At 42.6% G+C, this 27465-nt stretch overlaps 1 protein-coding gene across 1 annotated transcript; it reads right to left on the reverse strand.

Moving 5' to 3' along the window:
- Positions 1–2812: 2812 nt before the first annotated feature.
- On the reverse strand, positions 2813–27055 carry CACNG8 (calcium voltage-gated channel auxiliary subunit gamma 8). The gene is made up of 4 exons (XM_081969682.1): positions 26182–27055; positions 20618–20701; positions 11789–11929; positions 2813–6845 (listed from the first exon to the last, which is right to left on the reverse strand). The coding sequence occupies exons 1-4, from the start codon at positions 26402–26404 to the stop codon at positions 6199–6201; spliced, it is 1095 nt and encodes a 364-aa protein (XP_081825808.1). The 5' UTR covers positions 26405–27055; the 3' UTR covers positions 2813–6198.
- Positions 27056–27465: the final 410 nt, after the last annotated feature.

Raw genomic sequence — 27465 nt, forward strand, 5'->3', positions numbered from 1 at the left:
CCAGGTTTCTACTTTAGGACCAAGAGAGTAGGTTGGCCAGATAAATGTGCAAAGGGTTTTTACTGAGGTTGAAGGCAAACCTTTAGTAGGAATTTCCTTCATCTCATACATGCACACACAAGGCAACACTCTCCTCCTCCCCCCCAAAGGGAAAAAAAATCTATACTTACCTGAAGAGTAAAATCTTCCAGGGCTGAAAGACATGAGAACAAGGTTCCCTCCCCCACAGAAAAGGCATTGTTGGAGGATTAGAGGTAAAGAGGGAGGGGGAGATAGCTTGTAGGCAGAGTTTGAAAAATAAAACCATCAGTTATTAAACAGATAAACTGATAACATTATAGGGATATCACAGATGAGAAATGGGATCTGGATTCACATGCTTCAGGAAAGAGATGAACAAGTAAAATCATTTAAACACACAATAACTGCAAGGATGAAACTTTTCTTATAAATGAACTTATACACATCCTAGTCATTTCCAGCACAAATCTGTTAAATTAGGGAAGGCACAAATCTTAACAAACCACGTGGTTGCATAGAAGACAGAGAAAGAGACAAACAGACAAGAGAAAAAAAGAAACTCCAACATTTTCCCTTTTCTTTTAAGTACCTTTATGTAGCCAAATTAGTTTTCCTGTATCATCTTTCAGCCAGTGACGTGTGGTGAGGTTTATGGCTGGTGAGGCTGGTGACGTCATCAGGAAGGCGGGGAATGGGACCACGTGTGCAGGAGGCTGACGCTGCCTCAGCCTCTTGCACACGTGGTCCCTTTCCCCGCCTTCCTGAGTTAACATGAAGGGGACCGCGGAGCGTCAGCCGCGGTCCCCTTCATGTTGACTCAGGAAGGCAGGGAATCGGACCACGTGTGCCTTTTCCCTTTCCCTTTTTTTTCTTTTCATGATGAGAGCAGTGAGGCTCTGCCTCCCCTGCCTCCCCTGACCGCACGTCCCTGCTTTCAGCAAAGCCTATTTGCCACACAGTTTCCTTGCTCTCTATACCAACCAAGATAGGCATGTGCCTGGCATCCCAGGCTTCAAGAAAATCTCCAAGGGAAATTCCTGTCACCCACCAGCTAATGCTTCCCATGACCCTTTACATGTAGGGCTCACTTTGGCCTAGCCGGGTGACCCGCTGTAAGTTTTCGGAAGAAAAAAAAATTCCAGGAAGGACTTTGATTCCCTCAATGAAGTATTCGGCCCCTTTCCTCGTAGGGAATTCTGCTAAGGTTTTCTGGATCCAAAAAGGTGATCCGGGGAGGACCTCTGCCCCTCTGTAGTTAGTATCAGCACCTCCTTCTCTCTTTAAGCACAATGAGCCTTTGCTTTTTTGCTTTCATAGGACAAAAGCAACAACAACAACAACAAAAATTTCCATTTTCACTTTTCCATCCATTTTCACACACACTCTTCTTTCCCTAACAGAAGGTCCTGTGCTCTGGCCTGACCCTAATACTTTCCAGCTCTCTTGGTAAAACACACAGAGGAACCAAGATCCAGCTGTGATTGGGAGAAAGATTTCATCATCACTCACGCACATGCAGGCATACACACATTTCCACACTTTGCCATGCTTTAAAATTAAATTTTAAAGAATTAAAATTTAGAGGTACTCACCTTCTTTCCAGGCAGCCTTTGAGCTCAAACTCAAAACCCCTTTAAAACCTAGATCCAAATGGCTAAGGCCAAGATAAAGTCCACCCACAGACTCAATGGGGTCTGTGCCGGCATGGGAGGCTTACCTGGGCCATATCCATTGGTTAGGCTAGCTTGGAGTCCCATCTGTGGGTCGCCAATTGATGAAAGAAATGTCCTTCTGGGTTCGGCTCCAAGTGGGGAAAAAGACACTGGAGACATGGAGGCTGCTTGGAAAGATGGTTTTAATGATGGACAGGACCACATGGCTTGAGTCCTGAACAGAAAAGGTGATCACATGCTTCAATGTTGGTGGAGAAGAAGAGAAGGGAGGACTGAGATGCTGAGTCCCTGGTTTTATGCCCTCTCTGGCCTTTGATCTTGAGCTTGTCTTCTAATTGGTTGTCAGACTCCCATGGGGCCATGTAGGGGAAACTCTCTAGGCTGCATTTTGAATCCAGGTTTGGTGAGTTCTCAGATGCCATGTGGCGAGTTGGCTAAAGGGCCAATATTATCATGCCTTAATCCCATCCCCCTGGAGCTGAAGGGGAGAACTCTTTATTATGTAAAGGGACTGGCTTGGCCACCTTAATGGCCCATTGACAAAGTGGGTGGAGGCAGGAAGGTACAGAGAGCTATTCTCTTTTTAAATATGTTTCTTCCTTTTCACATCTAGGGAAATGTAATATTCTGCCTTTTCAATATTTCCTAGGATATTTCATTTTTCTGGGAGAGGGCTGGGTGATAACTTTCCACAGAGGACAATGGAGAATGGAGAACTACAAAGGCTAAACATGAATGCCGATGCAGAAGGCTGTATAACTATTTTATATTGTTATGTTTGTCTTGTTTTTTCGTTTTTGTTGTCTTTTTTCCTCTGTTTTTAAAGGTAAAAATGTTTAATAAAAACTATTTAAAAAACAAAACAAAATGTTTTGTATGTTTTGTATGTTCACATATAAAAACAGATTTTCAATCATACCACTATAATTCCCACTTTGACATTTTTGACCCCAGCTCGTGGATACTCTGATGTTAAATCTTTGGCTTTCTTTCACAGCCCCACCCCCTGAATGAATAATCTATTCTCAAGGCACAAAAAGTGTGTGAGGCCTTTCTACCACCCACAGTTTGGATATGCTTTTCTCTCCCTTCAATAACATCTACCCACAAAGTGTTTTCATAGGACTTTATTTGAAAGGTAGATTCCAGTAAAAATCCATGCATTTGTTTGTTGCTATTATGACAGACAGACAAGTGTTTTCGTTGTTAATGTTTCTTTTGTTTTTCCCTTCAGCTATGAGTTTCTCTGTGTAGCACACTCACTGGAGTTTTGCAAGTGTTCCTGTTCTTGTATTCCGAACACTTCTTAAAAAAAATACGAAACCCACTTTATACAGAAAAACTTGGAACAGATGATACTTTCCCACCGAATAGTGTCCCCTTTCTCTTTCCACATTTTAAATGTCCTTCTTTCTGAAGAGTTTTTTTTAAAACGATATCATTGTCACAAAAAAATGGGAAAAAAATCTCACCCTTCTCTACATTTTCTAAGACCTGCCTCCGAACAAAGAATAATACATTTTCATTAAAACATATGAGGAAAAGAAATACTTCTTCTCCAAAGCCTAGAAGAAACAGTAAACAGTTCTAACTGTTTTTCAGATTCCCATAATATTAGCTACTGAAAAAACAAAGCATGTCCCTAATGAACATCTTGGCAAACTGTATTTCTATTACCCAAACAATAAATTGTTCAAAGGTTTTAGTTACTCTTCATGACAAGTGATTGATTGATAATATGCCATCAAGTTATTTTTTATTCCAAGCAACCACACAGATAGCTTTTCTCCATGACAATTTAACAGCATAATAGAATAACAAGAGTTGGAAGGGACTTTGGAGGTCTTCTAATCCAACCCCCTGCACAAGCAGGAAGCCCTATACCATTTCAGACAAATGGTTCTCCAATCTCTTTTTAGAATCCTCCATTGTTGGAGTACCCACAACTTCTGGAGGCAAGTTGTTCTATTGATTTAATTATTCTAACTTGTCTAATTTATCTCTAACCTGGTTCTTCAAATCTTTCAGTGGTGTCATGATGAGTAGCTGAGTTAAATCACTTTCTCTTCTGGCCTGGAATTCTGCATGAGTGGTCCCCAGAGTGGAAATCTTAAACTTGCTTACTAGGAAACAAACTCCATTAGATGTAGGGCTAATATAGTAAAGACAAATAGGACTTTTCTATTAATTCTGTAACCTGTGAATTCCAAAGCAAAATTCGGTGGCCAGAATGATACTAATTCACTGAACAACCAGACAGTAAACTTGCTTAGTCAAAATTCTACTGCTTCTAATTATACTTACTAACTAAGCAAGATTGCAACAGCCTTCGTGGGCTGCCTATGTAGTTTCCGCTGATTTGAATATTTAACATATTGAAGAATGTGGATCATTTGTTCTATAGTACTTCTCATTCATGGAAGAAGAAGTAAAATTCTGGTGATCCATCTTTTAATTTACATTTTCCAATCCATTTCCATATATATCAGATTACAGTTCTCCATTTTATTAATATCTATTTACCGAAACCTTCCCTGAGTCCGTGTTTTAGGGTCACTATAAAAAAATAAAAATAAAGTAAAAATAAAATAGTACCTATCTGGCACCTGACTGCCATAGGCTTTAATAATCTTGGTATAAACCAGCAACTTTCAGCTTTTGCTTTGTAGTCAGGATGTAGCCAAAATAAACTTTGGGTGAGAACATCACTAAGTGGAAGATGGGGTAGTGGTATATAAATTATACACTAGAGCAGTGCTTTTCAATCTTGGCAATTTTAAGTTCCACAGACTTCAATTCCCAGAATTCTCCAATCAGTAGGTTTGGCTGGGGAATTCTGGGAGTTGAAGTGTATGTATTTTAAAGTTGCCAAGGTTGAAAAACATTGCACTGGCCCTTATGGGAGCTCTGGGTGCTGCAATGGTATAACAAGGAGATGCAAGGTTGGCAGTGAGGATTTCCAGATTCAGGGAAAGCATCCACCAGCGAAGGAAATATGAGGGTAAGGAAGATCCTGTGTTTCACTACTGACCAAAAGTTTAATTAACCAAGTCCTATGAAACATCACAATAATTTCAATAGTCTCTTCATAAATATCTCTATGCGTATATTTGTGTCTGTGCACTTATAAATTTATCATATATGTAAAAAGTCTTCCTAGGAAGCTGATTCTGGGGTAGGTAGGACTGGGCAGAGATATAAACCATCTCTGTTTCTTTGTTTTAAAGTTCTTCCAGATGTAGAAAAGAAGATAATAACGCTAGGAAAAATCTGTCAGCCGTTCTACTGCAGCAGCCTTCTCCAACCAGCTTTCTTCCAGATGTGATGAATCATCAGATCTCCCATGATGTCGTCTGACAACCAGGGAACTACCGTTGATCATGTCTGGGGAAGGCTGCTCTGTGGGGTGGACAAGACAAACCACAGGACTAATAATTGGCAGAATGTCACTTCAATATGGACAAGGGGACAATTTTATAATACAGCAAGGATTCCCTCTTCTCCAGAGGCAGCTTCATCTCAGGAAAAGCTATGGCTCGGTCTTAAGAGTTGGGCCAAAGTCAAGGATAAAAAGGAAGGAAATATGGCAAAACTAGTGGATTCGAAATACTTCTGACAACCACTAGGGGGCAATAGGTCCATTTAGATTTTCAAAGCCACCCACCCACTTTTTTTTTTTTTTTTTACTTTTCTCCAGCACTGTTTGGCACAAACTTTTGTCAGCCCTTAATTAAACTGCAGTGGAAGAGAGGGTTTCCTTTTCCCTCTGGAGGAAACAACAAATCTCTTGATCCACACTGCAGCCCCAAATTTGGCACAGTATGCTGTGGAAGCCATTTGTAGGAGGCTTAGGAGTGGGGGCTGGGCCTTTGTCTATACTTGTCCCTTAGCAGGTTGTAGGAGAGGTCTTCACTTAGTGTGTGAGAAGAATTACCTTTCTTCCCAACGACTACAGAGCAAATAATCACAGCATTGCTTTTGGGTAGTCCAGGGTCAATTCTGGTTCTCCCCAGTGTGCCCGCTTGAAAGGACTGTGGTGTTTGAGTAATTTCTTGATCTGGGTAATAAGAATATGTGTGCCCCTTTCCTTAAAGCCCCTTGTTGAGCACAGCCCAACTCCTTCACCTCTGTTCCACTAAAATTGTGGTTTTGGATCCTGTGGTTGGGTGAATCAGAGGAAGTGGTTGGTTGAATGGATTGAGAAGGGAAGGAGAGGGAGGGGAGAGGAAAGGGAGGGGAGAGAATGAGAAGAGGGGATAAAGGAGGGGAGGAGAGAGAGAGGGATGGAAAGGAAAGACAGGTGGGAAGAGGGAGAAGAATAGAAAAGAGAGAAAGGAGGGGAGAGGATGAAGGAGCAAAGCAAAGCAAAGCAAGCGAGAAAAATGCTCACTGGATGGATGGATTTCTCGCTTCTCAACATTCTGACTTGCCTGATGTCCTCTGAACAGTTTTTTTTTCTTTCCCTTTTCTCCTTCCCATGCCCTCTCCTTTCTTAGGTCCATCCCTACACTGGCGTGGTCTTCCTGTTGAGTGTGTTGGTGTTGGAGGAGGCATCTTTACCCAGGGTACCAGTAGCTCCTGCTACCCCAGGCCCAGTCACCGTGACTGTCACTCCAGGCTCTTTGGGGAAGGTGTTGTGCAACTGTAAGAATCCTCCGCCAGTCCCGGAGGTCACCCCGGAGGTCGTTGCCCCTGTGGAGGCGGTCTCACTGGCACCGCCATAGAGGGAACTGACGTTGGCCTTGGACGGGTCCCTAGACAGTGTGTACATAGAGATGTCGGTGGAAGGGAAGCCCTTCAGGCCAACGGGGGAGGTTTCTCGAGACTGGGAGGGCTCAGTGGAGCGGGAGCTGGAACGTGACCGGCGACGGTATCGGAAACGGTAACTGGGCAGGCGTAAGATGGCTGAGGAGGAGGAAGAAGGGTTCTTCAAGAGTTCTGTGCGGCTTTTGCAATGGGCTTCGCGGTTCTTCTCAATGTATATGTTAACCGCCAGAACGCCAATCATCTCAGCCAGGATGAAAGAAAGGCCACCAAAATAGAAGGACCAGCCGTAAGAATAGTGGCTCTTCTTTTCATCGTCACGTCTTGTGCCGGGATCACCAGCATTGGCTGAGATGTAGACGATGACGCCGATGATGTTACTGAGGCCTGTATGTGAGAGAGAGAGGCAGAGACAGACACAGAGAGAGAGAGAGGGAGAGAGAGACTGAGAGCATCAGGGTTCCAAGTAACACCCCCAATGAAAACTCTGAGGCCTGAAATTCCTCAAAGTTCCATTTTATTAGAGATGTCATATTGGCACGTCTGGGAAAACCCAAATCTGAAAGTTTCCAGATTTTCCCCACCCAAAAGAAAGTTCAAGTCCCTGCCCAGCATCCACATGTCCACCACAGGATCCAATCAGGCACCCTCTAAAACTGGAAATGCCTCCCAGTCACCTCACCGCAGCTGCAGGGCAAAACAGCCTTGATTTTCGGAGAAAGAATGTTGTTATGGCTACAAATCACCCATGCTCTGTTTAATCCCCCCCTCCCAGTTTCCCGCAATAGAAAATGTGGCAGGCCAGAAGTCCCAAAGTTAAAAGACGGCTTCCAGGCCTGACAGGGAAGAGGTTGACGATGGACTGATTAAAAAAGAGAGAGCGAGAAAGAGGAAGAACCCTAAACAGGTAGTCTTTGACTTGCAACCATTTGTTTAGCAACCATTTGAGGTTACAATGGCATTTTTTAAAAAAAGACTTGCAACCAGTCTTTGCATTTACAACCATAGGTAGTCCTTGACTCACACCAATTCATTTAATGACCATTTGAATTTACAACGGCACTGGAAAAAAGTGACTTATGATAGTAGATTTTAGGAGGAGCTCCCCCCCACACACATTCTACCACTTCTTACAATACTAGATATTTATCAATTATTAATAGTAGATACTTCAGGTTTCTAGATCAGGCAGTGTTGGCCAATCTTTTCGTCACCGAGTGCCGAAACCAGAAGAGCAGCTGCTATTCTGGTTTCCGGCACGCACATGCATGCCGGCCAGCTGGTCTTTGTTCGTGTGGGAGCGCCGGAAACTGAAAGAGCAGCTGCCCGGTGTGCATGCGCCTGCCTGCCAGCTGCTCTTTCAGGTTCCAGTACATGCATGTGCGCCAGCCAGCTGGTCTCTGCGTGTGCATGAGTGCACCAGAGCCCAGAAGAGCAGCTAGCAAAGGTGCGCGTGCCCAGAGAGAGGACTCTGTGTGCCACCTCTGGCACGCTTGCCATAGGTTCACCATCACAGTTCTAGGTTCTATCATATCTCAAGACTTAAAGTGGACACCTAACAGTAAAAAGTCATTAAAAAAGCACAACAAAGAATGTTCTTCCTGCGCCAACTCAGGAAGCTCAGACTGCCCAAGGAGCTGCTGATACAGTTCTATAGAGGAATTATTGAGTCTGTCATCTGCACCTCCATAACTGTCTGGTTTGGCTCTGCAACCCAACAAGACAGATTTCAATGGACAATTAGGACTGCAGAGAAAGCTGTTGCTACCAGCCTGCCTTCCGTTGAGGACCTTTATACTGCACGAGCCAAAAAGAGGGCTGTGAAAATATCTACCAGCCCTTCACATACTGGACATAAACTGTTTCAACTTCTTCCCTCAAGAAAATGCTATTGGGCATTGCATGCCAAAACAAGTAAACGTAAGGACAGTTTTTTTTCCTCCATGCCACGACTCTGCTAAACAACTGATTCCTACAACACTGTCAAACTACCTAGTAGAGCTGTATTACTATTCCTCTCATTTTTCCTACGACCTTATCTTTTTATATAAATCCGTTGCTTGTATCTTACGACTTATATTGTTTTATTTAGTATCCTAGTATGATTGATGCTGATTGCTTATTTAATATCCTATGACTATCACCAAGTATTGTATGTTATGATTTATGAGGTATTGTATTTTATGATATTACGATCATGATTTATCATTTGTTGCTTGTATGTACACTGAGAGCTTATGCACCGGGGATAAATCCCTTGGCCAATAAAGAATTTCTATTCTATTCTATTCTATTCTATTCTATTCTGCTCTGCTCTGCTCTGCTCTGCTCTGCTCTGCTCTGCCCTGCCCTGCCCTTGTTAATGACCATTTTGCACACTTATGTCTGTTGCAGCATTCCCATGGTCACATGATCAAAATTGAGTCACTTGGCAATTGGCGTGTTATTTATGATAGTTGCATTGTCCCAGGGCAATCATGTGATCACCTTTTGTGACCTTCTGACAAGAAAAGTCAATGGTGAAGCCAGATTCACTTAGCACCCATGTTACTAACTTAACAACTGCAGTGCTACACTTAACAACTGTGGCAAGAAAGGTGGTAAAATGGGGCAAAACTCACTTAAGAAATGTTTCACTTGTCAACAGAAACTTTGGGCTCAACTGTGCTTGTAAGTCAAGGACTCCCTGTATTGCAGCCTTTCCACAGTCACGTAATCGAAATTCAGGGATGTACTTGGCATCTGGGATGTACTTACGACAGTTGACGTGTGTCGCAGAGTCGTGGGATTGCCATTTGCGACCTTCCCAGTTGACCTCCAATAAGCAAAGCCAATGGGGGAAGCCAGATTTGATTAACAATCACATGATTCATTTAACAACTGCAGTGATCTACTTAACAACTATGGCAAAACAGGTCATAGCTTTGGGTGCAGCTCATTTAAGAACTGCCTTGGTTAGCAATGGAAATTCTGATCCTAATAGTGGTCATAAGATTGAATGGCAGGACAATAGCTGCATAGCTTCAGATTACAGCACCTCCGGCAATTGTTGATTTTATTTCATTTGTATTGGCAGCTGAGAACTATCCCTTTAAGAGATAGGACAAGAACTTCTGAACTCTTTCCTCTCCCTCTTTGGCGGGAGGGAACTGGTTTTTGTTTTTTGTTTTAAAGTAAAAATAGCTTTGCTAAGCCTGTTGGGAGTGTAATATACTAATTTTACTTTTTTTTTTCTTAAAAGCTGAAAAGAGCACTGGTATAATTGGTACTTTCCCACTAATTTGGGTAGTGCAATCTGAGAAGTTTCGAAAGCTACAAAAAAATATGATCCATGGCAGAGGTGGGTTTCAGCCTGCGTTACTGCCGGTTTGTTCGCGCACCTGCATGTGTGCGCATGTGCAGTTCAATGGAAATTGTTCTGCGCATGCATGGTGGCGACCGGGAAACCAGTTCGGGGACGTGGCCAGCCTGGGTCGCTGCGGGTTCTGAGACCCAGGTTGGCAAACCACTCAACAAAACAGTAGGAATCCATCTCTAACCCATGGGTCACAGCTTGCACACTCTACTATAAATGACAGAGAAAAACCACATCGCCCCCCCCCCCCTCTCACACACACATAGTGAGATTGGCCTCTATTCAGAAAGAATTGCTGATGGAAGAGAACATTTGTAGCTCAGGGTTGGGCTGTGGGGTCCTTGATACACTCTGAGCTTGGTTGCTTCATTACCCATCTAGGTAACGTCATCAGTGCTAGAAGGGTGTGGGGTTTGCATGATTGATGATGTTACTTAGCTGGGGGACAAAATGTCTGCAAGAAAAGAAAACAGAAGCTCCAAGCTCATAGTGCACCAAAGACCCCTCACAAACTACTTTTCTTCAAGGCCTCTGATTCTGAAACATCAGCGGTTTCTATTGGTATTTGGTACTCCTTGACTCTAGATCCTGGCTTCCCTTTGGTCCTGCTGATATCTGCCAGGATGCAGATTTTGATTATTAGGGCTGTTTGAGTGGAAAGATAGAAAATTCATTACCGTTTGAATGTATACAATGGTGAGGAGTAGGAAAATGAAAAGGGCCTGGAGGTCGTTTAAAATCCTTACCTTATTTTCAGGGCTGGAAAAGGAAGAGATAGATAAATAGACGTACATAAGAGGGATGAACGGTAAATAAATAAAGAGCAGGAAGATGGAGAAAACTTGACATGTCTATGTGCATGAAACCATGCGACATATGGGCCTCGCCCATTCATATGGTAAAGCCATTGGGCTCTATGGTGCATTTATATTGTAACATTTGTACTTCTGGCTAAAGTTAGGCCTGCTAATAAGACACTCTAGAGATGTTGCAAACCAGGACATACAATTCAAAACCCTTCCATATCGAGCAGGAAAGGAATCTATGACAAACAGGAATGTTCCAATTGTCCTTTTTTCCTTCGTTTTTCCTTGAAGACGTTTCCTTCTCGTCCAAGAAGCTTCTTCAGTTCTGAAGAAGCTTCTTGGATGAGAAGCAAAACGTCTTCAAGGAAAAACCAGAAAATCCAGTTGCCTTTTGAAAAAACACCTTTGGGACAACCATGACCTGGATAACTGAGAATCTCCATAGAAACATAGGAAAGCATATCAAATCAAAATGGTTCCCCCCCCCCCCCGCCCTCCAGACCAATTCAGATAAACCAAGCATGCAATTCCAAGAATTGCCAATAACATTTCTGGTTCCTGTGGTCAGAACATAACCAGGAGGGGAAAGTGGTGATAATTGTGAAGCTGAAGTTGTATGCATGAAGTTGTACAAAGCAAGTAATGGATCAGGAGAGGTGGATTACAAGGATGAAGCATTTGAGTTCAAGAGACAAGCGTCCCGATGAACAAACTCTCTATGCCACTCATCTCTCTCTAGAGATCCAGAGAGGGACAGTTTGCATCTACTCACTGTACAGGTAGTCCTCGACTTACGACTATTCATTTATAGTGATGATAGTGTTGAAAAAAATGGCTTGGAACTGGTCCTTGCACTTAAGGACTATTGCGATGTCCCAAAGGTGACATGATTGCTATTTGGTTGCTTGGCAAAAAAACCATGTATTTATGATGGTTGCATTATCCCATTTGATCGCCATTTGCAACCTTCCCAGCTGGCTTCCAACAAGCAAAGACAATGGGGGAAGCCAGACTCACTCAACAATTGCAGTGAAAAAGGTGGTAAAATTGGACACAATCATATGAGGACTCACTTAATGACCACATCAGTTAGTGACTAAGGTTGTGATCCCGATTGTGGTCATAAGTCCGGTAAGAACTACCTGTATTATCCTCACTATAGAACTTACCTGCAGCAACAAACAGAATGCCAGCACCTAGAATAATGTTGCGCTTCGACTTGTAGACACGGCTGGCAGCTACGCAGAACCCACCCAGCAACAGCAAAAGAGCACTTAGGATAGGAAAGATGCTTGAGGCTCGTACCACTCCTGTCGAGGGAGGGGGGAAGGAAGGAAGGAGGGAAGGAAGGAAGGAAAAGAAGAATATAAAATGACGTCATAGCAACATTTTTACGCATGGGAAATTGGCAAACCGGAGACAATTTTGAGCTAGTCTTATTCATGTTGTTGGATGATATTCTGTGCATTTTCTCAAGTAAGTTTTAGTTTCATCATGTTATCAATGTCTATGTCTCCGCTCCTTCCGTCAGAAACTTAAAACCCACCTATTCCAGCTAGCCGGCTTGGCCTAATTCCACCTATCCCACCTCAGTTTTATTTTTTAAATTTTTAGGATTGGTTTTAGGGTCTGTTTTTTAATTTTTAATTTTTATAAATTGTACAGGGGTTGTTTAATTTGATTTTTATCTATGTGTATGATTGTATGTATGTTTTAAATTTATTCCTGTACACCGCCCCAAGTCCCTCCGGGGAGATGGGGCGGTCTAGAAATTTAATAAATTATTATTATTATTATTATTATTATTATTATTATTATTATTATTATTATTATTATTATTATTATTATTATAAATGCTAAAGCAGAGGTGGCCCTTTATGACCTATAGACTTCAACTCCTAGAATTCCTGAGCTAGCAGAGTTGGGTCAGGAATTCAGGCAGTTGAAGTCCACAACTCATAAAAGGGCCCCACTCCTACACTAAAGCATGGAGTCTGCACAAGCCCTTTGGAGCAGTCCTCATGAGCTACACCGGGGGTGTCAAACTCAAGGCCCAGGGGACAGATCTGGCCTGTGGGATGCTTAGATCTGGCCCATGGGGCCACCCTAGAAACAGCAAAGGATCGGCATGCAGTGCTTCTGCCAGCAAAAATGAAGCTCAGGAGGGCTGCATGCAGCTGTCCCAAGTTCTGCTTTTGCTGGCAGAGGGTTGCAGGAGGCCATCACAGACGAAAACAGATCTTGTGAGGGCCAAGGGTGGCACTCCGAAGCTCCTGCGGGGTTGCAGGAGGCTATCACAGCCAGAAACGGCACTCAGGAGCCCATTTTTGCTGGCAAAGCACTTGGACCTTCTCAGGTGCTCCTGAGAAGAGTGACATTAAGCTGGCCACACCCTCCCTGACCCTTCAGGGTCAAACACAATCCTGATGTGGCCCTCAGTGAAATCCAGTTTGACATCCCTGAGCTACACTATAAAATTTGTCTTGCATGGTATGTTACACCAAATACGCCTGAGCTAACTATGGTCTCCGTAAAGCTTGTTTCGTTAACATGGCAGGCCCCAAGCACACATGGCAAACTTACGGAGTCTCTGTGAAAAGATGACAAAAATCCAGGGACATCCAGTTTTATATTCTAAATCTCCAAATGCCTTTTTTAAAAAAGATTGGATGTTCATAATATTGTACAGTAATCACAGGATGTTCCAAACAATGTTTATTCCTTCTTGTGCCAGACAGGAATGAATAGTAAGGAACTTGTAACTGAATGTTAATGAGAAACCAAATCTTCGAAGTTGACTTGAAACTCTCTTTTTTGTACTGTATTTCTTGGGTTGGTAAAGATATTCAGATAGTCAGATGATGAGGTGGAAACTGTCTGCTCACTTGTTTTTGATATGGAAAATGTTATTTCACCCTGGATTCATAACTGGTGGTTATTCTGTTAGGATCAGTGGTGGGTTTCTACCGGTTCGGACCTGTTCGGCCGAACCAGTAGTGGTTTGGCGGCCTGGGTCACTGAACCGGAGCAACTGAGGCCTGCCATGGCCCCGCACTGGTTCTCTGGGCAGCACCATAGGTGCCGCCATTTTGTTTTTTACTTCTGCGCATGCACAGAACAATATTGCACTGTGCGTGCACATGCCGTGCGCATCAAACGTGTGCGCACACACACACGCAGCATGCCCACGAGCGAACCAGCAGTAGTACCTGCCGGAACCTACCCCTGGTTAGGATTACTCTAAATCTGGATAGTTGTGACTGCTGGGATGCAGTTTTGAGTTTTATCACTGGGCAAAAAGGTCTCCATCCAGGTTAATGCATTTTGTCTTTTGTATGATTAATCTAGTTTTATACAATTGTAACGCCTAATGAAACATTCATTTTTTAAATAATTAGCATGCACGTAAGCGAGCTGGCTTGCTGTTTGTGAATTTCCAGTCATTCACAGACCGACTGGGGAATCCTTCCCCAACCTGTTGTTCACATGTGTTGAATTACTTATTCATGGTAGCTGGAGATGATAAGATTTAGTCCATTTTATAAGTTTAGATCCCTGATAAGAGAAAGGGAACGGCATTGGCTGGTACTGCATTTTTCTTGGCAAGGTTTTTCAGAAGTGGTTGGCCATTGCTTCCTTCCTAGAGCTAAGAGGGACTGCCTCAAGGTGACTCAGCTGGTTTTGTGCCTCAGGTGTGACTAGAACTCCCAGGTTCCCCATCCCCAACCGGGTGCCTTTAATTGCTACACCAACTATCTCTTTTTCTTAATTTTGGCCCACAATAACCATGCAAAACAGCTCCATTTGCCAGCTCCATTACTGTGGCAGAAAAGGAATTGGCAACAGAAGCTGTCCAACTTATGCTAGCAAATGTTCTTGCCAGCAACAGGAGTGATGGAGATTGTTTAAATTTGCCAAGTGAGAGAAAACCCTCAGGGTTACATCCCCATTCTTTTATATCCAAAAGAATCCTGCAAACTGAATTGTTGAGACCGTTACTAAATGAAATTCTCAAAACATGACAGAACAAAACTTAAATCCTGTAGATAGTGTTAATGGAATCAAACATCCTAATTCCTTAGATTCAGAAAAAGCTGAGCCAAATCCATAAATACTCTTACTTCTCTGTTTCAAGACCGCTGTCTACATTTTAGAACTAACTGGACAACCCACTGAGTTATTTTTTCAGAGCTATTTCCTTAAACTGAGAAACAGAATGACCATGGACGGGCAAAAAAGTGGGAGCGGGAATGACTTCTGACTTCCTGCTGTCTTCCCCATTGATCTTCCTTGTGGGCAGCTGGCAACGAGTATTTGGAAATGATGATCACACAGCTGTGGCTGACTCTGTCCACACTTCAGTAGTCACAATTTTGTGAAAACAATTAGTGTGAAGATCCTTGAAATTTCAATTACATAGGAGTAATGAGTCCCAGATTTTGTATGCTTTAAGTTGGTGGACTTGAGGTACCCAATTCAAATATTTTTGCACTATGATGTACCATTTGGGCTAACTGAAGGTTACAAGCAGAGAAAGAGACAGGAAAGTATTAGTCGAATATAGATAACACCATTTTTATGGGATTTTTCAAAGGATCCTAGGATTATAATAATGACACACATAATAGTTTTTAAACACTTTAGAATAATAGGGTGAAAACACACACAGTGTTAAATCAACAGATTTTACTGTAGAGAGTCAGATTGGTTTGGCAATTAAGATAGATGGAAAATATTGAGATGGGGGAGGTTATTCTTTACAGTTGCAGAAGGTTATGGAGATAGTCTTAATAACAGTATGCAGTAAGTGTTAGGAAAGTGCATATAGTCCTTGACTTACAACAGTTCATTTAGTGACCATTCAAAGTTACAATGGCACTGAAAAAAATGACTTATGATCTTTTTTTCACCCTTATGACATTGCAGCATTCCCATGGTCAGGTGATGTGATCACTCTTTGCCACCTTCTGACAAGCAAAGTAAAGGGAGAATCCAGATTCACTTAACAATTGTGTTATTAACTTAATAACTGCCGTGATTCACTTAACAACTATGTGAAGAAAGGTTGTAAAATGGAGAAAAACTCACTTAACGAATGTCTTACTTAGAAACTGAATTTTTTGGGCTCAGTTGTGGTTATAAGTCAAGGACTACCTGTGTGAATTTTGCCAGTAAAAACTGGAAAGCATGAAGAAAAAACTCAGGATTCTACACCTTGATTCTCTTTGGTATGGAAAGGGAAAAGGCAGATTGGGTCTCTTGTGCGTGTAATTAGTCTATGAATGATGGGCCAGTGATGGCCTTGTTTCCCTTCTATCTCCTTGCCACCACAAGAATAAACTGACCAGGGAAGTGATGCTAGTGTCCAGGAGCAGAATATGACCTATCGTTTCCTTCTTCAAGTGATGCTCTAAGCCTGTGATGACGAACCTATGGCACGTTTGCCACAGGTGGCCCACAGAGCCCTCTCTGTGGAAATGCGAGCCGTCACCCAGCTCAGATCCACCGTGCATGAACACACGCCTCCCGCCAGCCAGTTGATTTTCAGGTCTCTGCCGCACATGCAGGAGAATGCACATGATTGCAGAGGTGCGTGGGGGTAGCGTGAGGGAGGGGGCAGCACTGCCTCCTCCATGCCCCGTTTTTGGTCCCAGGAGGTCTCAGCGAGGCCTGCTAGGCCCAAAATGGGCGCAGGGAGGGTGCGTCCTCCCCTCCCATGCCCTATTTTTGGTCCCAGGAGGCTTCAGGGAGACCTGCTTGACCCAAAACGAACTGCAGTAGAGAGGGTCACACTCACATGCGCAGGGGGGGAAGGCCATGCAGGGGGTGGTTGTGCACGCATTGCATTATGGGCGTGGGCTCTTTCGGCACGCAAGGACAAAAGGTTAGCCATCACTGCTCTAAGCTCTGAACCCAAGGCTTTTGAATTGCTTTGTGATTTCTTCATAGTCTAAGGCTGTGATGGCGGACCTATGGCATGTGTGCCACAGGTGGCACGTGGAGTCATTTCTGAGGGCACGCGAGGTGTTGCCCTGTCAGCCCAAGCACACATGTACACGCTGGCCAGCTGATTTTCGGCCTTGATTTCCAGCCGATTTTCACCCTCCGGAGGCTTCCCTGAACAGACTTTGTTCCCGAACTTCCGGTTTGCATATTGGGCTGTTTTTTGCTCCTAGAAAGCCTCTGGAGCCTGGGGAGGGTGAAACATGGATCTACCGGGCCCACCGGAAGTTGGAAAAAGGGCCATTTCCAGCCTCCAGAGTACCTCCAGGGGGGGTGGGGGAGGCCGTTTTCACCCTCCCCAGGCTCCAAGAAAGCAGTGGGGGTGGGTCTGCAAACTTTTGGCACCTGAGGCAAAAAAGGTTCGCCATCACTGGCCTAAGGCAGTGGATGGATTTCTTTTTTGGGCTTTTTTGGGGGGATCGGTGCTGATTCTGGCAACCACTTGGACTAGTTCCTGCAGTTTTCATGGCAAGGTTTTGGAAGTGATTTGCCATTGCCTTCTTCCTAGGTTTGAGAAGAAATGGTTGGCCCAAGGCCAAATGGATAGCTTTGTGCCTAAAGGCAGAATTAGAACTCCCAGTCTCCTGGTTTCTAGCATGGTGCCTTAACCACAACATCAAACTAGCTCTTCCATTACATAGGTTTACATTTACTTCAGTTGCTGTCTGACTCACAGGCAGGGGATAGAGATGGCTCAAGCCAAGAAGCAAATCAAAATTTGACTTCAGAACTGTTGCATGAAATAGAGGAAGGGATATAATGAAGGCTCATTATGGAGGCTCCCCTTCCCCCACCACTCTTATTTCAGTTGCAGGTCAATTTTATGCATTCATTCCTGAATCTAGAGAACCTTGTTTCGTGATGAATCTTCAAAAAAAAAAAAAAAAAAGGAACATTCACATCAATTTGATGTGCAAATTTGTACTACAAAAGCTGAAATATGGCTGTGGTTTGATTTGCCTATTAATGTTTGGGAAAGAAGTATTAACAGGTTAACAGAGTTGGAAGGGACCTTGTGGGTCATTTAGTCCAACCCCCACCCCATCCAAGCAGGAGACCCTATACCATTTCTGACAGATGGCAGTCCAGTCTCTTCTTGAAAGCTTCCAATGATGAAGCTCCCACAATTTTTGAAGGGAAGCTGTTCGATTGGTTTATGTTATGTTATGTTATATTATAATTATGTTGGCTTTCATGAAAATGGGCTGAATATTTTCCAACAACATATAGGAATTTTTTGCATGATATTCTCTGTGTAATTGTGCTGAAATACAAGCAATAACAGCAATTATTAATTATCCCCAATTTTGGTATCTCCCACAGTGATCAAAGTATTGCCTCTGCAAAACAATGCGTGGATGGATATATTTAGTTATATTGGATCCATTGATTGATCCATTGATTGATCCATTGTTTGATCCACTGATTGATCAATTGATCCATCCATGCATTCATACACCCATGCAATTTAGAGCAGTGTTTCTCCACCTTAAGAACTTTCGGATGAATGAACTTCAACTCCCGGAATTCCCCAGCTAGCATTCCCATGTTGACTGGAGGATTCTGGAAGTTGAAGTCCACACATCTTACAATTCCCAAGGTTGAGAAACACTGCTCTAAATTGATTGGATGGGCGGATAAATGGATGGATGGGTGAGATTATATATGCTGATTTAGAAATTACCAAACTCCAGAAGTCTCAGGCTCTATTACAACGTTAAAGCAGGAGACAACCAAGAAGATGCACAGCACAAAGACAAAAACTGAACTGGATAACATCCCATAGCGGCTGAGTCCCTACCCTTCATACATCCTTGGGGAACAGCCTGGTTTTCAACATTTTGAGCATCTTCAGGATTGGAACTGTATGGGGGATAATGTTACAGCACCACAACAAGAAGGCACCTAATTGGATGGGATTATATTCCCTTTGGGCTTCAGTATTTTTTTTACTGTCTGAAGCAGATTTCTTAACAACCATGGCACAAAAGGTCATAAAATTGGGCATGACCCACTTAAATCTGTCTTGCTTACCAATAGAAATTCTGGTCCCAATTGTGGTCGTAAGATGAGGACTATATGTAGTTACCTGAAAACTTGACATGCTCTTTAAACTGCATTTTAAAGATTCACTAGCAGGTAGGATAATATTGATTATATTACATGGATGTTATATTCCTCACCCTGCATAAATAGTGAATAAAAGTGACATCTCTGATAAGAGAAGCTCAACTCCTGGTGATTTGTTGAATAAAACCACCCAATTTTCTTGGCAACTTTTCAGAAAAGATATGATGCAGGCACTTCCTGGAAAGATTTTCAACTTCCTTGTCTAGGTCACACTGAAGTATTAATTAGCTTTGATCTTGCTTAGCTTCCGAGTCAAGATAAAGTCAGCAGAATACAGATTAATAATTGCTAAAGTGTAAATTTATTTACCCCATTTATTTACCCAAACCTGCCTAGACATTAAAGGATCAGAAAGCAGGCCCTAAGATCTATCATTAGTAAAGTTCTGATGAGCAAATTTATTCCCCTCTCAAAAAATCAGAATTCTTTTTTACTCAATCTATGATTCAACAATCACAGATGTTGAATTATTTTCCAAGGAGGATCTAACAAGCACTTTTCTGCATTGGGGGAGGGGGGGGGCAACCCTAAAACAAAAAGTGAGTTTTAAAGAAAACTTTCCCAGTTGTGAAACTACTGCACATAAGCAGGCTTCTGATGTACCCAATCAGATGTTTCTTATAACTGATGCTTGTTTTGATTGTGTTTTGCAGGTATATGCTGAGGTTTTGGATACAGAGATGTATTTTTAGAATGTATTAAAAATGCATTTTATTGTTATACAGCTTCTTTATAGATACGATGGAAAAGGGTAACTTTTGTCCTGCATCTGGCAATATACAAGGTCTTGCTTTTTTTTTGCTTTTTTTTTTGTATCTGGAATTTAGCTCTTAGGTCAGTAGCCTAAAATAATAATTATTTTGCAGTTGACTATGTAAGCATATTATCTCTCGCTGACCTCACCATTGGTTAACTTCCTCTGCAAATATTGATGTACCTTGCTTTTTGACCAGGAGGCAAAATTTTAATATTGGAAGACTGCAGGAAAGGGAGGGAAACCAAGATGGGAGCAATATGGATCTTCCCCTTGTCCTTTGGCATACAGAAAGCAATTAAACGGCCACTGTCGTAATTTGGATGCCTTACTCTGGAGCGTAATTCACATAATGAAGACGCCAGCCCTACTTTCGTTATTTGGGGTGGTGTTGGTAGCCATGCTGGTGGAAGGTGGGTGGTGGTGGTGGCAGAAGGAGTCCCATGAGAAGTTGTACTAGAGTACTCAGAAATTTGAAAAAGCTGCATCTATGCTGCTGTGGTTTCTTTATGCTTTGCCAGGCATTTCTTAGCCCCAAAAGAGGATCCTTCTGTGCAATATGACAGTCTCCAAAGACATCTTCACTCCTTCACCATTAAAAAAATAATCACATCCCTTTTATAGGAAAGGAAACCAATATATCTTAAGGGCTCACTAGCCCTGCGGACTTTACTCCGCTTGTTGGTGCAGCGCCCTCTCCCTATCCCATCATAGAGAGGAGGAGGTACTCATCTCTATTTTCAAGGTCATGAACCAGTGCTTTACGAAGATATTTCCACAGACATGTGATCAGCTGACATCAAGGAGCTCTGTTACCTTCCCACAGAACCGGTATCTATTTACCTACTTGCACTTACCTGCTTTCAAACTGCTAGGTTGACGGGAGCTGGAGCAAGGATGGGAACTCACCCTGTCACATGGCGCTGGGGTCTCAAACCTGGGCTGCTGGCTTTCCAGCTGAAAAATCCAGCATCTTAACTGCTGAGCCGCCACACCGCCCTTTCCCTATGGTGGGGATGCCATAAAATTCCATACATTTCAAAGAACAACAGTGACAGGGCATTGCCGAGGCCAAGATACAATAATGAATAAGCCGCCTATTTATACATACGTAGGAGGTACTCTGCACTGTCGTGATCATAGTCTGTGTCCTCTGGAAAATGGTTGATTTTCACACACACTCCTCGCTTCAACCCTGCAAACAGGAAGAGACAAATTACCAGCTGTTTGGGGATTAGAGCACAGCGTTAGTTGGCATCATGTTGGAATTAACCCCATGCTGGATTGCCAGTGATGCTACTTTCCTTCTCATTCCCACTCTTACAAGAGCATTTCTCAGCATGATGGGAGCAACATGCCCCATATTTGGAGGTCATTGAGTTACAGAAGGTCATTTGAACCATCTTAGGCTAATTTGCCAAGCATGATCTATATCTCATGCCAGGCCTTTACTATTAGACGCTATCCCAGCCACCCTACCGCCCTTGCAATGGTTGACTGTGACACCAGGAACAATTAGTATTTAGCACAATCCTTTTTGAAGAGCTTTTCAGTCAGCTATTTCAATGTTTCTCAACCTCAGCCATTTTAAGACGTGTGGACTTCAATTCCCAGAATCCCACAGCCAGGAAATTTGACTAGGGAATTCTGGGGACTTGAAATCCACACATCTTAAAATGGCTGAGGTTGAAAAACACATGCTATATCGTCAGTGGGTGCTGGAATAAGATTTATATAGTGTGTAGTATATGTGTGCTACCAATTTTGCATCCATAACATTTAAGTGTTGCTGAGCCCACTCGCAAGAAGACTTAAAGGTTCCAGATGATTAACTCTGGTGGCTTTAGGGTGGGTTAGAGAAATGCCTGGAGGACTGGAGCGGGTAACAGATGCTTAGCTGAATCTCAGAGAGGCAATGGGATAAAATTTCCATAGGTTAGATGGCTATGACAATAATGTCATGGAGCAAAATCTCTATTTATTTATTTATTATTCACATTTATAGACCGCCCCCTCTCCCGGAAAGGACTCTATGCCCCTTCCAGCTCTTTTCACAAGAAAGGATAGAGCTGCTGTTCCATTTAGTGTTTTGAAAAAAGAAGAAGAAATCACTTCAACCCCATACTCGAGTGTTTTATTTAATCAATTCCTGAAATTGTATTAATCACTCTCTGTCTATTGTATCCCTCCTCAACTGAAGGCCAACCAGCATGTTAAATTCAAAGCTGCAACTAGTGGAATTTACGGTACTGTATCTAATTTGCTTCTTTTAAAGGCCTTGCTTTTTAATGGCTTATGCCTTTTTAGCTAAAAGCCAGCAAGATTTCTTCTACAGCAAATGCAAAACCAAAGTTGTAAAACCCTAATTAAAGCATGTATTAGTAAAGGAACTGAAGAATACTGAAAATAATTTAACAAGCCAGATTAAATAAGTGCTTCTTAATGTAATTGGGAAACCATTGAAATGCCATATTTAGTGATTGCATCTTCTGTAGGAGAAGGAAAAGAAGGGAGAAGGTATCTTATGCCTGTCAGATGTTTAGAATGTCAATACCCATTAGTCCAGCTACAGTGATCAGAGGCAAAGGATTATGGGCATGGAAGTCCAAAACATCTGACTGATAAGAACTATATCCTGTTGTGATATGCATAAATTTTCCCTTTCTTGAGAGCATCCAAAGGTGTTGGCCTTCGATTCCTGTAGTCATAAACCATGTCAACTAGAAGATTATAGAAGTGAAAAACAACACTTCAAGAGATAGTCCTCAACTTATAGACTGGCTGCTTAATGACCAGTCAAAGTTACAATAGACATCCCCAGAGCTATTTATGCCCCATTTTCAAAGTTCGACAGCTGCACTCATGCACAGACACAGGTCATGTCCCAAAGGTGCTTCTTCAAGAGGCAATTAACAGAATACTAACAGAATAACAGAGTTGGAAGGGACCTTGGAGGTCTTCTAGCCCAACCCCCTGCTTAGGCAGGAAACCCTACACCACTTCAGACAAATGGTTATCTAATATCTTCTTAAAACCTTCCAGTGTTGGAGCATTCACAACTTCTGAAGGCAAGTTGTTCAACTGTCAGGAAATTTCTCCTTAGTTCTAAGTTGCTTCTCTCCTTGATTAGTTTCCACCCATTGCTTCTTGTCCTATCCTCAGGTGCTTTGGAAAATAGCCTGACTCCCTCTTTTTTGTGGCAGCCCCTGAGATATAGGAACACTGCTATTATGTCTCCCCTAGTCCTTCTTTTCATTAAACTAGACATATTCAGTTCCTGCAACCATTCTTCATGTGTTTTAGCCTAAAGTCCCCTAATAATCTTTGCTGCTCTTCTCTGCACTCTTTCTAGAGTCTCAACATCTTTTTTACATTGTGTTTGATGCAGTATTCCAAGTGTGGCGTTACCAGGGCATAATGCTTGATTCTATCCCTCTGTTGATGCAGCCTAGAACTGTGTTGGCTTTTTTGGCAGCTGCTGCACACGGCTGGCTCATATTTAAATGGTTATGCACTAGGACTCCAAGATCCCTTTCACAGTTACTACTGTTGAGCAAGGTACCACCTATACTGTACCAGTGCATTTCGTTTTCCTTGCCTAAATGTAGAACTTTACTTTTTTCACCATTGATTTTCCATTGAACTAGATTTCTGGTTTTTTTTTTTTTTAAGACATTTCGCTTCTCATCCAGGAAGCTTCTTCAGTTCTGAGAAGATTTTCTTGTATGAGAGTTTATTGGATGAGAAGCGAAATGTCTTCAAAGAAAAACCAGAAAGTCCAGTCTTGAAAAAGCACCTTTGGGACAACCGTGACCTGGATGACTGAGTATCTCCATAGAAACCATGGTCATGTGATTGTATCTTGGTCACTTGGCAACACGTTTCCCTTTACTGCTGTTTGCAGTTCTCAGGTTATGTGGTCATGATTTGTGATGTTTGCCAGTTTAAGCATTTACTTCCAGTTTCTGGCAAAAAAAAAAAAAAGCCCATTGGAGAAAATGAGTTCACTTAAGGACTGTGTCATTTGTTTAACAACCGCTGGGGAAAAAAATAATAATAATAATCCGGTCCGGTGACGTGATGCCTTGACTTATAACCACAATATCTTACAATCAAAATTCCAGGCAGAGTGATGGTTGTAAGTCACCTGTACCAGATAAGAATATATTGATTTAACCTGTACCAGATAAGAATATATTGATTTAACACCTTAATCAGGGAATTAAGTCCGTTCTGGAGAAAATGGATTTTCCCCACAGCAGAGGGATGGCTAAAAGGAAAGTAGAAAAAACTACTGGGTCTACCCTCATGGAGGCTCACAACACCGAAAGGCAAAGTCAGGGTGAAAACACAGGTTCTCTCAAAGTAGATGTGTGTGGGCAACGTGGCAGCCTGTTTACTGTTATGTAGGTGAGGTGAGGAATTCAAGAGCAAGACAGTGCTTTATATGAATAACATATACATATTTATACTTAGTATAATGCCTGTCATAACAGCCAAAATGTGTTGGCTTGTGGATTCAAAGGTATCTACAAGACTTCCCTGTCAGATCACTTCTGTAATATCATCTCAGCAGTTTCCCCTATGAATAAATACCTGCATGCAGGTATGGGGAACTAGCGTCCTTGATAATCTCAGCAATCTATTGGTAGTTGAATCTCCACATCTCATCGTGGCTGTCTTTGGGGGTGTGGGGTGGAGGTGGGTTGCTTGACTATATTAAGATAAAGGTAAAGATTCCCCTGCACATACGTGCTAGTTGTTTCCAGCTCTAGGGGGCGGTGATTCATCTCCATTTCAAAGCGGAAGTCCCAGCGCTGTCCGAAGACGTCTCCGTGGTCATGTACTTGGCGTGATTAAACCCTGAAGGCGCACCGAGCGCTGTTACCTTCCCACCAAAGTGGTTCCTATTTTTCTACTTGCGTTTTTTATGTGCTTTCGAACTGCTAGGTTGGCAGAAGCTGGGACAAGTAACAGGAGCTCACTCCGTTATGCGGCGCTAGGAATTTGAACTGCTGACCTTCTGATTGACAAGCTCAGCATCTTAGCCACTGAGCATCCTTCCTTGACTATATTAAATTGTGCTAAAAGGTGGCAGATTGGAGCAGAACGATGGTAACTGTTTTTCCATTGCAAGACACAAATATTTGAACCGTCATCCTATTAAACCTACCTCTCACCAAAGGCTTCTCTCCATCAGTTGCAATTAGGCCATGTTCTATGCTAGAATCTGGAATTTGTTCAGTTGCATTTTACTGACAATCCAGATGGTGGTAATTGGCAACCTGTTGTTGTCAGATGTTTTCTGTTAATTTACCCATCTTTATTCAGAGCTTCCATCTTTTCCCAGGAATCAAATACAATTTGGGGCAGTTTCCCTGATGTGGATTAGAAGAAGCATTATTGATGGTTTTCAAAACTATTGTGCCTTTAATTGCAAACTTCCTCCTTGTGGTTTCTGCTTGATTGCTTCCTGTTCCAAATGGAACTGCAATTTAGATGTCTATTAATCAGTCTCTCTTTCCCCTGAACTCTAGGAGTTTTGATTACTGATTTCCTCTTTTTCTTTTATGTTCTTATAGTAAAAAGAAGTCTCAGTAGAAAAAAAAGTAATTATTTAAATTCTCTTATCCCATGAGGAGCAAGACCCAATTTATTTATGAGGATTCATCAATTATGCTGATGTTGTACAGTATAGAATGCAATTAAAAGCAGGAGCTGTGAGGTGGGAACTTCTAATTAAAGGTATGCTGGAGACTTTTGCTGACTCAAACTTACTTAATATTATAGAAACTCGTGAACACAAGCTCTTGCTGCATAATATGGCACTAGGGTAAATGTAAAATAGAACTACTGTTTTAATTCTGCTTTCAGTTAATTTAGGGGAAAACAATGCCTCCCAGTGTGGAAGCAATATTGGTTTTTACACCAGCTAATCAGTGCATAATTGCAGTGTTTAAAGCTTTTGTAGTTTCTTGTCTTCTGCCTCTAGTCTTTCTCTTTTATTGGCTAAATTCTCTAGTAAAGAAATTGTCTCCTTGGAGAACCTGGCCATTAATTGCTCCATGTTTGATGTACTGTAATATGAAGGGTCCTTGGTACTCTCATCATCAGTGCTAGCAGCCATAGTGATGATGATGATGATGATATTAGCTAGTTTGGGTAATGAAACATCTGCAAGAAAACCACCAAGCTCAGAGAGCAGCAAAGATCCCTGAGCTCAACAATGAGCTACAAATATTCTTTGTCGGTACTGTAATATCCTGTGGTAACCCTCAAGTCTACCTAAACTTGCTTTCCCACAATTCTAGGACGTTTCCTCTCTTGAACCTGTTTCAGTGAGTGGATGACTTACCCAGAGGTGGGTTCCTACCGGTTTGACCCGGTTCGGCCGAGTAAGTAGTAACTCAGCCTCCCACACCCCCGAACCGGTTCTATTGGTGGCAGTGGCATCATGATTTTCGGTTCTGAGCATGCACAGAACAACCTTCATTGCAGAAATTTAATTTTTCTCCTTTTCTAACGTTGTGTGCATGCGCAGACCTTTTGGGGTGAAAATGCGCACACGTGCAGAGTGCATTTGATGTGCGCGTGAGTAAAGCGAGCATGTGCGCACAAACATTTTTGTGCGGCAAACTGGCAGTAATGCCGGCAGCAACCCGCCCCTGGACTTACCTTCTAAACAGCATATCCGCCAAAGACCTGAATGGGTGAGTCCTCCAGGATCTTTCTTGTCTTTCTGGGGGGTTTCCTCAGTAGAGATATTAGTGGTATTGCAAATGAAGGCACGAGCATATAGCCAATAATCTGTGCCAATGGCGATGATCATGAGACCAAAGGCAGCAAAGGCCCCCACAGTTGTGAGTAGAATCTGGACACCTTTCTCACACCAGACCATCCTCTCTTCATTCCAGCGCTTAAGTGACTCCAGCTTGGCGGTAAGAAACGACGCCAGTTGTTACAATTGCAAGCAGCAGAGGCAGTGGTGATTATGGATGCTTTGCCTACTGTATCTAATCTCTTCCAGTAGGCAGGATCTGGTCACCAAGTTCTTTTGAGAAATGAGAGGAAGAGAGAATTTTCTCTTGCCTAGAAGAATGTGATGAAGGAACCTTTATACGGAGTAGATTAAGGAAGATTGTCTTAGCAACGCCTGCAAAGCTCTTGAGATTCCTGCGAATTAAGCTGGTGGAAGTTTCCTTTGGGTTTCTTCTGAAATGTTGTATCTTGGGTGCCCCCTCTTCAGAAAAGGAGAACAGATGGACTTCAAGGGAGGTTTCAAAGAAGATACAGGAACATCAGAGGCAGTTTCTGAACAACTTCCAAGAATTTTAGGAAAGCATATGGATAATGTATGAAGAAATTTTCAAAAATGATGCCGATGAGATTTGTGGAGGACACAATTGGAAGATGAAGGTCGGATATTCAGCAGACTATGAGATGCTGGGAAATCTTTGCAGAGATGGAGCTTCCAGATCACTGCTATCAAAATACTGAAGAACTAGTGGAAAAACAGCTGGAAAGTAACCACAGGACATCTACTGTTGGAATACCAGATGATTATCATGAAATATCTAGATATGAACTACAGGTTTTGGAAGCCTACTTTCTCGGAAAGCTAATGAATCATCTACCCCAGTGTTTCTCAACCTTGGCAATTTGAAGATGTGTGGATTTTAACTCCCAGAATTCTGGGCATTGAAGTCAGAGGTGGGTTGCAAATTCTGGCGCTACCAGTTTGCATGCGCTCGTGTGACTCTTCTGCACATGTGCAGAAGCATCCGGGTGGGTGGGAGGAGCCTCCCGCAGCCACCATTACCGGTTCGCCCGATCTGGGCCGAACATGGAGCAACCGACCTCTGGTTGAAGTCCAGACATGTTCAACTTGCCAAAGTTGAGAAACACTGATCTAGCATGTCACTAAGATTTGGTAGCAGGAAGAAGCGGGAGAGGGAACAG

The sequence above is a fragment of the Natrix helvetica genome (genome assembly GCF_964273705.1).
Source record: "Natrix helvetica genome assembly, chromosome: Z".
Classification (NCBI taxonomy): domain Eukaryota; kingdom Metazoa; phylum Chordata; class Lepidosauria; order Squamata; family Natricidae; genus Natrix; species Natrix helvetica.

Coding starts and splice junctions, on each gene's coding strand:
- CACNG8 (XM_081969682.1), bottom strand. CDS start 26,404: ATGGTCTGGTGTGAGAAAGGTGTCCAGATTCTACTCACAACTGTGGGG. Junction 20,702..26,181: donor GCGGATATGCTGTTTAGAAG/GTAAGTCCAGGG, acceptor TCCTGTTTGCAG/GGTTGAAGCGAGGAGTGTGT. Junction 11,930..20,617: donor CAGTGCAGAGTACCTCCTAC/GTATGTATAAAT, acceptor CTCCCTCGACAG/GAGTGGTACGAGCCTCAAGC.